At 40.9% G+C, this 11,482-nt stretch overlaps 1 protein-coding gene across 1 annotated transcript; it reads left to right on the forward strand.

The window, feature by feature from the left end:
• The first annotated feature begins 5,728 nt into the window (after window positions 1-5,728).
• On the forward strand, window positions 5,729-10,726 carry LOC139963211 (uncharacterized). The gene has a single exon (XM_071963780.1). It carries the CDS (start codon window positions 5,729-5,731, stop codon window positions 10,724-10,726), a length of 4,998 nt encoding a protein of 1,665 aa, XP_071819881.1.
• Window positions 10,727-11,482: the final 756 nt, after the last annotated feature.

The following is an 11,482-nucleotide window of genomic DNA, read 5'->3' on the forward strand; positions in this document are numbered from 1 at the left end:
AACATTGTTCATTGTAGTGTGATGTTAATGTTTTGTTTTTTGTGCAAGTTCAATATAAAAGGAAAGCAACGATTGGAGAGGAGTAACTCAGGGATTGGAGAGACTCATAGTCTGTAAGCACATGAAAATAGACTCCTAGTCTGTAATCACATGAATACAGACTCCTAGTCTGTAATCACATGAATACAGACTCCTAGTCTGTAATCACATGAATACAGACTCCTAGTCTGTAATCACATGAATACAGATTCCTAGTCTGTAATCACATTAATACAGACTCCTAGTCTGTAATCACATGAATACAGACTCATAGTCTGTAATCACATGAATACAGACTCATAGTATGCAATCACATGAATACAGACTCATAGTCTGTAATCACAACAATATAGACTCATAGTATGCAATCACATGAATACAGACTCATAGTCTGTAATCACATGAATACAGACTCATAGTCTGTAATCACATGAATACAGACTCATAGTCTGTAATCACATGAATACAGACTCATAGTCTGCAATCACATGAATACAGACTCCTAGTCTGTAAGCACATGAATATAGTATATTTGCCAGGCTCAAATAGCTTACTGCAGACAAGCTCGCTAGATCATGTGATATATGATATGTGTGAATTTTCTTATCTGGTAGAGACCTAATTGCCAAGTTTAACTTTGACTTGACTCGATAATGCTTCCATGGCCAGATTTCTCCACATAGCAAAATATATTTGCGAATCGTTTTATGTTCTACAGGGTTGCAACCATTTATATATGTGTGGAGGAGAGGGGGAGGGGTGAGTGATACCAAAACATCGTAGTGCTCAGTACATAAATACATGACATATTTGTGCAGTAAAGCTTTCACATTGTTTAAAAAGTTGCAAATGAATCCTCCCATTTACCAAAATGTCTGATGATGTAACACTTTACCCCCTTTCCCATCTCCCTGGCAGTACCAAAAAATAATGGTGTTTGTGCCCCTGATGTGTTTAATATACTATTAGTTGAGCTTCCCTGTAAATCACTTTGTCTCAAAGATTGGAATACTTAGGAAACATTGTGGAATAAGTTGTCAAATGTTTTACCCCAACGTTCATTTTGTGCAGCTAGGAGAAGGAGAAAATGTCCCATAACCTTTTTTAAAGCTAATCTGATTTGAATAAAAAATAGTAGATCATCTTATATTTGAAATAAATATCAAACATTTTATTGTTGTCACTGAATTATTCTACATATTTATAGCTGTCTAGCCTTTACTAATGGAGTATTGGAGAAAGGACAGTTGAGACCAGTATATTTAGAGGTTTATACTTACCCTCAGGGACGGGATTTGAGTTGCGAAAGTGGGGGGGGGGGCAAACCTGCTAGCAAGACTATCTAAGCGGAGCGCCACCATAGGTTGGCGCGGAGCGTACAAGAAATTTTTTGGCTTTACAAACCCTCCAGACGGCCGGAAACGGCACTTCCCGAGTGCTCTAAGCTGCATGCACCCATCCTTGAAATATTGATCTCATGTCTGCAATTGTATCTAGATAGTTAATTATCGTTTTAAAATTTGAAGAGGATTGATAGTAGAACATATGGTCAGATGGTGATGTACAACTTTTGTTATACGTCACTATCTAAGCGGAGCGCCGTCATCGGTTGGCAAGGAGCGTCAAAATTGTCGATGAAAGGTACCCTTAGATCGGTAAAATTAATATCCATATAGGCTTTAAATTGCATCTAAACAATTAATGAACGTGTGCAAATTTAGGGAGGACGGATAGAAGAACTTATATGGTGATGTACAACTGAAGCTTATACGTCACTATTTAGACGGTGCACCACCATCAGTTGGCGCGGCGCGTTGAAATTTAAGCAAAAAGGAAATCCTAGATCAGCAAAAATGATACCTTTGGTAACAATAAATCGCATCTAGACAGTTCTTGCTCCCTAAAATTATTAGTATATTGTGCATTGGACCGATCAAGAATATGTTCAGCACCCACTTCGAAATTCTCCCCGCGGTCCCCACTTCTTGGAGCACTTGGCAAATATTGGGGACTGAACATACCTTACCCCCCCCCCACACTTTTTAATGAGTAACTGTTACTGATTTAATGTGTTACTGTGTTATTGCCAATTTTGTAATTTACATTATTCGATTTGCATGCATCATTCCAGGATTTCGAGCAGTAAAGAAATTACATCGGCATTGCCATTGCATATTGTTGAATGACACGGGGGGGGGGGGGGGTGTCATGTGTCAGTGTATTGAATTTAATTATTGATATACCCAATATGCAAATCTGGCTTTCGTAAATCGTTTCTCTGGATTTAGTTATTCAACGCATTCAGTAGAGCAGCAACGTTGAAAATCAATTCCTGAAGCTAGCACTGTAGCACATGCCGCAGATTCATCACATGCAGAATTGAATCGCTAGTGTTAGCTCCAGTATTCGAAACCTGTGCTGCGAACCATGTGCTAGCTCCAGCTCCAGTTTTTCTGCATGCTACATGTTACGATGTTGAACACAAATTCGACTTAGATTCGAAACAAATAGGCCTATTTGATAGAGCTGTTGTGGGGGAATAATTTCGATTAGGGTTGTGCACATTTGTCTGCAAAAACGACAAAAAAGTGAACTAAGGTCTGGGAAAAAGTGTGGGGGCAAATGCCCCCTCTTGCCCCCCCCCCGTAATCCCGCCCATGCTTACCCTTATTTGTTTGAATCCCTTCTCCTCCTGCCCCTCCCATCCTTCTCCTTCCTCCAGTTGTATGGAGAAGATAACCCCCTAATTGGCAGGCTAAACCAAGGACCTCGTTATAGATTAGGTTGTGGCGGGTATTGGCTTAAGTGTGTGTCCAATGGCCCAAATGAGTTTTGCAATGTGAATTGCTTTACTGCACATATTAAAGACCAACTATGGAGACTTTTCGATGAACATAAAATCCCACCATTTTTCATGTATGTAATCCTTAACTGACTCCAATTACATTGCTGTAATTAACTTTACCAATTTCGGACGTTAAATAAGTGAAAAATGGGACGAAAAGTCAGCTTCTATTTCAGACATTCCTGAAACATTCCTAAGACATCAGGTGACCATGTGACGTCAACGTTTGTATACCTCACTCACAACTATACTTTTAGTGTGTAAAGTCGTATACTTGAGCTGCCAAAAACATCAACGATATTACTCCTTTTTCCTCAAAATGTCACAATTCTGTGTTGTTGGAGGTTGCAGTTATACCTCATCCAACAAAAGCATCAGCTTTTTTAGATTTCCGAGTAAAAGAACCGACGTAAAACGCCGCAGACTTTGGATCATTTTTTTGAGATCCACGCGGAAAGATTTTTCAGCACCCGGAGTATCTCATGCCCATGAGTCCACATGCATGACCCTGCTTCTGTGTATGCAAATGTCTCATTCTGTGAAAATTATATACTGTCGATAGCTGTGTCGGACCATGGTCGGACATAGCTAACGTGAAATTGACCGTAAACACGCCCTGGACGTCCTTACATGTAACATTATATCACGCAATTGACAGTAATATATTTACTGTAAGAGATGACCGTATATATATATACCGTGCCAAGGGTATAGCATTGTTAGTACATGTACGGTAGTTAGTTACAACTCTCGCCGGCGTTGGCTCGATCACAGCATGTGTAAATAGCCATGTTAGGATTTATCTATTTCATTTGTTGTATTCCAGTATCGTGAGTTCGTGGTACATGTGTAATATTGTCCGTTCTGTTTATTCCGACATCTGCATGGTCCAAGGAGTTGAATAAAAACGGTAGTATGTAGCGATCGGACATTTTATTTCGTTAGTGACTGTCTTGTGATTTTGGGATGTTAGTACTGGTCAAGGCCTGTTTCAACTAGACCTAACTCTATGGAATTACACAGACTCACGGTAGTTTTTTGCCCAGGATTGAACAAGAAACGTGGATTAGGATATCCACTGCTAAATTTGTTTATTGACAGGATACTTTTTCTGTGTTTGTATACTTTTGGATATTAAAACGAGTAAGTACTATGTAAGTATATTGTACCGTACGGACGTATTGACGCTACGCTATGTAAAAGATGCCTCCATTTGAGTGGAAATTTTGCTAATAAAATAAGCAATTTCACTAAAATTTCTGCTTATAATTGTCTTAAAACTTGTTATTAACCTTCATGTGTTCTTGTTTTAAGCTAACAGCTTTTCAAACGCTCGAAATTGGAAGTCAAAAACAGTACAGTTGTTCGCTATCTGTGTACAAACAGTGCCTATATCAGCGTTTGATTTTCGCGGTATACAAACTTTGACGTCACACGGTGACCAGAGGCTCCTTTGGGTCAATCTCTGTTTTCAGACATTCCAGAGGTTCATGTCACGTGACTACCCAAAATGTCCATTTTCGTGGTCGTTTTTGATGGGTTATAGTAGGTTTTCGAAGATTATTTTTTACACCTGTTGATTATGGGTATGTAAACTCCTAAATTAATGGAAAATCTCCAAAAAAAAAATTGCCTCCATATTTGGTCTTTAATAATAGAAGGCCAAAGATGATCATGCCGATCGCACGGTCTTGCACCGGCGACGCTCCTTTCAAAAGTTCTGCTCTATCAACTTTCGATTGAAAGTTATGCGCTTATCATGGTTGTGACGGGTAACCGAGAATCAGGGTTCGAATTCGGAGAGGGAGCCTGAGAAATCGCTACCACATCTAAGGAAGGCACAAGGCACGCAAATTACCCACTCCTGACACGGGGAGGTAGTGACAAAAAATAACGATACAGGAATAAGTACACTTTAAATCCTTTAACGAGGATCTACTGGAGGGCAAGTCTGGTGCCGGCAGCGTGTATTAAATTTGCTGCTGTCATACCTTTGATGTCCGGGGCGCGAATTTTTTTTCCCAAACAGGTTTGCAATTACGGATTTTTTAGCCAATCAGATTGCTCGTGACGTCAGCATCATTCGCTTGGAAGTTCGAAGACATACACTGAGTTACACACTGACACATTTGTAGTGGCAGAGTTGCTTATTCGGCCTTCCATAGAAAAGTTATTTTTATGTTTTCGGGTGTTGAAAGCCTACAAGCCAACACGGTATTTACGAGCTTAATTATCACCATTTGTGACCTACGAGTACGTTTATACGAGTACGTTTCGAGTATATAACCATTCTATAGCGTTTAGAGTGTATCATACAACACTTATTTTGTTTCCTTGTTTTTCGCGTTCTTTGTGAGGAACGGTGTAAATATCTCTGTAAATACAAGTTGTTTTATTACTTTACTACGGACTTTCGTCAGTGTGTGTTTTTACATTACGGATTTTCGTCTTCGTCTTCATCTAATTTTAGTCGGCTTTTCAGCTCCGTGCCCGGACATCACATGGTAAATACCTTGGTTATGTGTTTACGAAACCTTACGATGGACTGTTTATTTTATATGTTAGCAATACGTTATGATTACGAACCTTTTTGTGACCCCCTCGCTACTGATTGAAATGTGGATAGGCTATAACGGAAGTAGGCAAAGCTATCTACTGTATATGTAGTGCGCACAATATCTAGGTTAGTTATAGTTCTCGTATAACGGGGCTACAGTTTCAGTGAAAGCAGTGCGCGAGTGCTGCTTCTTGAACATTCTCTACGGAAGCCTATAAGGGCCATCACTAAGGAATCTTATAAGAGACACTATTTCGTTACTTTGATACGATACCTTAACCAACGACATGGAGGCTCTCAAAAATGAAAGAGCTAAGTTCTTACGTACTTCGACTCGATTAAAAAATGAGATATCAAGTCTTATAACGCTACCATCAGTTGAGGATGAGAAAATTCGAGAAAAGGTGTCTTTGTATGACAGAAACTTTGTTGATTTTTCGGAAGCCCATAAGGCATACATTGCTACGTTGAATGAGGAAGAGGCCACAGAGGAGAACAGCACCTATTACCAATCGAAATGGGAAGAATATCAACAGTTTTCCAAGGCAATGTCTGAATGGATTAAAGGAAGAGAGGTCGACATAAAACCTCAAGATAGTATTTCTCAGGTTTCCAGTAAGGGTTCCAAAAATTCAAAGGCCTCATCAGTAAGGACTGTAGCATCCACAGAGCGTATGAAAGAGGAAGCCAAGTTGGAGGGACTAAAAGTTAGGGTTGAAATGTTGAGGAAAAGAAGAGAAATTGAAGAGAAAGAAAGATTGCTCAAACAACAACGGGAGGATTATGAGTTAGAAGTTGAAATGAAGTTGGCAGAGGCAAAGGCGAATGTGTTCAAGAAATATGACAACCCAGAATCAAGTGACGAAGAAAGCCTGCTGACAAAGTCTGACGACAAAGTTGATTCCAGTGGTGTACACAACTTGATTCGATCCCAAACAGAGATCTCAAGAATGATGATAGACCAGCAAAAGCTTGTTTCACTTCCTAGGCGTGAGTTGCAAATTTTTGATGGTAAAGTTCAAGATTACAGAGCTTTTATTGCTGCTTTTGAACACAACATTGAGCAACTAACAGACAACAACCAAGATAGGCTATACTACTTACAGCAGTTTACATCTGGTAGGCCTAGAGAGCTAGTAAGAAGTTGTATGGGGAAAGACCCCAAGAGGGGTTATGAGCAGGCTAGACGAGAGCTAGAGGAGGAGTACGGCGATGACTTTAGAATCTTGAGTTCTTACAGAAAAGAAATAGAAATGATGCAACCTATTAAAGGAGAAAACTCAGCGGCTATGAAAGATTACCTTACATTCTGTGTTGTGTTTGGTAACGCTATTAATGAAAGTGAGATCCTCAGAAAAATGGACCAGACAGAGAGTATAATGAAGTTGGTTAGCAAACTTCCTTATAGACTACGAGAAAGATGGCGCTTGCAAGCCTACAGAATCAAAGGGAAGAGTCATAAGTTGGCAGGATTCCACGACTATGTTGAGTTTGTCAGAGAACAAGTGAAGATAGCTACCGACTCGATTTACGGTGACATAAGTATGGAGAGTTCAAAGGACTGTAGTAAATTCCGGCAAAACAGAAAGTCCTTTAAAGGTTTCAGTACAATTATACAGGAGCAGAAATCAAGATCCAAGAACGAAGGAAGGAGTATGGAATATACTAAATGCCTGTATTGTGGCAATAACCACATGCTAGAAGTCTGCAGAGAATTGGGCTCCAAAACACATGAAGAAAAGTTGATCTTCCTACGTACTAAAGGACTGTGCTTCAGATGTCTTGATGGTAATCATATTAGTAAAGATTGCAAGCAGGATAGACTTATTTGTAAAGTATGTCGGAAACTGCACCCTACAGTACTTCATTATGGTAAGCAGCCCGAACGTAAGCCCACAAGCCAATTGGGTGACTGCTTAAATCAAGCACCCAGAGAAACAACCACTACAGTCAAGACGAGTTGTGTTAACACCCAACCAGGGACTAGTATCTGCATGGGGGCCGGAGTCAATAAGACATCCATGCCTGTTGTGCCAGTGCGAGTGAAATCTAAGTCAACAAATAAAGATGTCGAGACTTATGCCTTCTTAGACACTGGTAGCTCTGACACCTTTATCTCAGAGAACCTTGCTAAGCAGTTGTGTGTCAGTGGACCTAAGACCAAAATACTGTTAAGTACACTGCCGAATGATGGACTAGTGGATAGCCGATTTGTTGTGAATTTAGAAGTGTGCGACCTACTAGGACTGAACTCCTTGCCATTGCCAACAGTGTATATCCAAAAACGGATTCCAGTTAACAAAGAAGACATTGTTACTCAAGATGATTTGAGAAAATGGCCTTACTTGAGAAGAGTCTCAATACCAGACTCAAAGGCAACGGAAGTTGGATTGCTCATTGGACAAAATGCCCATAAAGCATTAGAACCATGGGAAGTGGTTAACAGCCAGGGAGATGGACCTTATGCTGTACGTACATGTCTGGGATGGACTGTGAATGGTCCAATAAAGAGTGGCATGAAGGTTCATGTCAACTACGTCAGTTTGCGGACCATAGATGAAAGGGAACATCGTGACCTCCTACGCTTTGTTTGGTGGCCAGATGGGAATACTGACCAACCCTTACGAGAATACAAAATGATGGTGCACTTGTTCGGTGCGGTGTCATCACCGAGTTGTGCCAACTATGCGTTGCATAAAACTGCAGATGACTTTGGAGATGGTTTCGATAAAAGAACCGTAGAAGCTGTAAAGGAGAACTTCTACGTTGATGACATGTTAAAATCAGTAGGGACCGAAGAGGAAGCTATTATTCTGATGAAACAATTGAGAGAATTATTGGGCAGAGGAGGATTCCGTTTGACCAAATGGGTCAGCAACAGTAGATTGGTCTTGGATACCATCCCCAAAGGCGAAAGAGCAGAAGGGATCAGGAGTTTAGATATGGAGAAAGACAAACTACCAATTGACAGAGCTCTTGGAGTCTCATGGTGTGTGGAATCAGATCAGTTTCAATTCCGAGTGACAGTGAATGAGAGGCCATACACTAGAAAGGGGATCCTATCGATAGTTGCTTCGATCTATGACCCGTTAGGATTTCTCGCCCCATTTGTGTTAGTTGCAAAAAGAATTCTCCAAGACCTTTGCAGAATGAAATTGGCTTGGGATGACGATATTCCAGACGAGCATCTGAAATGTTGGAAAAGATGGCTGTTAGAATTGCCAAAGTTGAAAGACTTCAAGGTCAACAGATGTCTCAAGTCAGATGGTTACGACAATGTCAGAAACACCCAGCTACACCTTTTCAGTGATGCTAGTGAAAGCGGTTATGGTGTTGCTGCATATGTTCGTTTCGTGAATGAAGAAAACCAAATTCATTGCGCATTTGTGATTGGGAAGGCAAGGGTTGCCCCCCTCAAACAAATCACCATCCCACGGTTAGAACTCACAGCGGCTACAGTGTCTGTGAGACTCTTCAAATCCTTGGAGAGAGACCTGCATATCAAACTGGACAGTGTGACATTTTGGACAGACAGTACCTCAGTAATTCGATACGTCAGTAATAGTTCAGCGAGATACCATACCTTTGTAGCCAACAGGGTTGCCATTATTACTGACACTTCCCAGCCAAGTCAATGGTCATATGTGGAATCTTCAGAAAACCCAGCTGATGACGCATCGAGAGGTCTGTATGCAGACGACCTAATACGATGCCATAGGTGGATCCTTGGACCAGATTTTCTTTGGCTGCATGAGAACGAGTGGCCCTTAAGACAGAAATTTGAACGAGATATATCTTTGAAAGACCCAGAGGTTAAAAAGACGGCAACGGTTGCTGCTACGTCTACCAACGTAGCCCAGAACACCATGAATGAGTTGATCAGCAAGTACTCAAGCTGGTTCAAGCTCAAGTGTCACATTGCATGGATGTTGAAACTGATGTCAGTACTAAAGCAGCTGAGTGATCTTCGTAAGAGTTTGAAGGGTCAAGAGCCAATGGAAATAGATGAGAAAATGAGACATGCCAGACAAAGGAGATTCAAAATGAATTTGTCTGTCTCCGACTTGGAAGAAGCAGAAGTTTCAGTTGTGAAATTTGTTCAGAATCAAGCATTTCCTGATGAAATTGCTTACTTACGAGACAACTCTAAGGGCGGATCAGTTAAGAAAAGAAGCCCTATCTACAAGCTGGATCCGAGATACAAAGATGGAGTGCTGAGAGTGGGAGGACGACTCAGTCGGTCAGCCATGCCTGAATGTGAGAAACATCAGTACATCCTTCCCAAGAAATCTATTGTATCCGAGATGATAATGAGAGAAATCCATACACAGTTACACCATGGAGGAAGAGCCCTGACTCTGTCGCATCTGCGAAGAAAGTATTGGGTTGTGAGTGCGCATGCACTGGTACGTAAATGTATTAACCAGTGTGTAACATGTCGGCGTTTGCGAGCAAAGGCTGGTGAACAAAAGATGGCTGATTTACCGACTTCTCGTATTACTCCTGATGAGCCACCCTTTACAAGAGTGGGCGTGGATTTCTTCGGACCTTTCAATGTCAAACAGGGACGTTCGTTAGTGAAAAGATACGGAGTGGTCTTCACGTGTTTTGCAATACGTGCAGTACACTTGGAGGTAGCACATGCTCTCGACACCGATTCCTGTATCAATGCACTCCGTAGATTCATCGCTAGGAGAGGACAAGTTGGTGAAATTTGGTCTGATAATGGAACCAATTTGGTGGCAACAGATCGAGAGTTGAAACGGAGTATTCAAGAATGGAATGACTCAAAGATTCGAAGTGAAATGTTACAAGTCAATGTTGACTGGAAATACAGCCCACCAACTGGTTCACACTATGGTGGAGTCTGGGAACGTCAAATCAGAACTGTGAGACAGATCCTAAATGTTCTATTGCGGTCACAAGCATTAAGTGATGAGAGTTTGCAAACCTTTTTGTGTGAGGTGGAGGCAACAATAAACAGTCGTCCTTTAACTACTGTGTCCCTCGATCTCAACGATGTGGAACCCCTGACACCAAACCACTTACTTCTTCTGAAAGGCAAACCTAATCTCCCACCTGGAGTCTTCGTCAAGACAGATGTCTACGTGCGACGACGTTGGAGACAAGCGCAGTTTCTTGCCGACCTCTTTTGGAAGAGATGGCTTCGGGAATACCTACCTCAACTTCAGCAGCGTCAAAAGTGGCTGAAACCAAAGAGGAACTTTGAGCCTGGAGACATAGTTTTGATAGTAGAAGATAACGCCCGAGAAATTCTTGGTTGATGGGACGTATCACCTCAGTATTGTCAGATAAAAGGGGAGAGGTTAGGCGGGTAAAGGTAAAAACTGCTTCCAGTGAATTAGAGCGGCCAATAGCCAAACTGTGCCTGTTATTAGAGGCTGATGAATAAAGCTTGCTCTATGTATGTGCCAAGGTGAGCCTAGCGCCCTTGGATAAAGACCGTGAAGGTCTGATCTGATCTAAATTCACCTCTCCATGTGAAATTTCTTACTATTGTTATGTTAACCTGACATTTTTGACTTACTTTCAGTTGAGTATTGAGCCAAGTTTTGCATTCCTTTGTTCAATGTAATAATGCATGTAGCTACCAAGGTGAGCCAAGCGCCCTTGGGTAAAGGTCGTGAAGACCTAATTATCTCTTTTGTAAACACAAAGTTAATTATGTAATTTGTAAGCAAAAGTTTAAGTTTTTGAGCTGTTATTTTGTTTGAGAACTTTGTTTGTTTTTTTTTACAATGCTTTTTCTACATGTTTGGAAATAAGTGTGCTAGTTTGCTTTTAAAAAAATGTTTAGTTTGTTATCCTTGTTGTATTATTCATTGTTCTACCAGAAAATGTTAAGGGTAATTGTCAAACATGCTTGGTTTGTACAATTAAGGGGCCGGTGTAGTGGCAGAGTTGCTTATTCGGCCTTCCATAGAAAAGTTATTTTTATGTTTTCGGGTGTTGAAAGCCTACAAGCCAACACGGTATTTACGAGCTTAATTATCACCATTTGTGACCTACGAGTACGTTTA

The sequence above is a fragment of the Apostichopus japonicus genome, chromosome 21 (genome assembly GCF_037975245.1).
Source record: "Apostichopus japonicus isolate 1M-3 chromosome 21, ASM3797524v1, whole genome shotgun sequence".
In the NCBI taxonomy this organism is placed as follows: Eukaryota; Metazoa; Echinodermata; class Holothuroidea; order Aspidochirotida; family Stichopodidae; genus Apostichopus; species Apostichopus japonicus.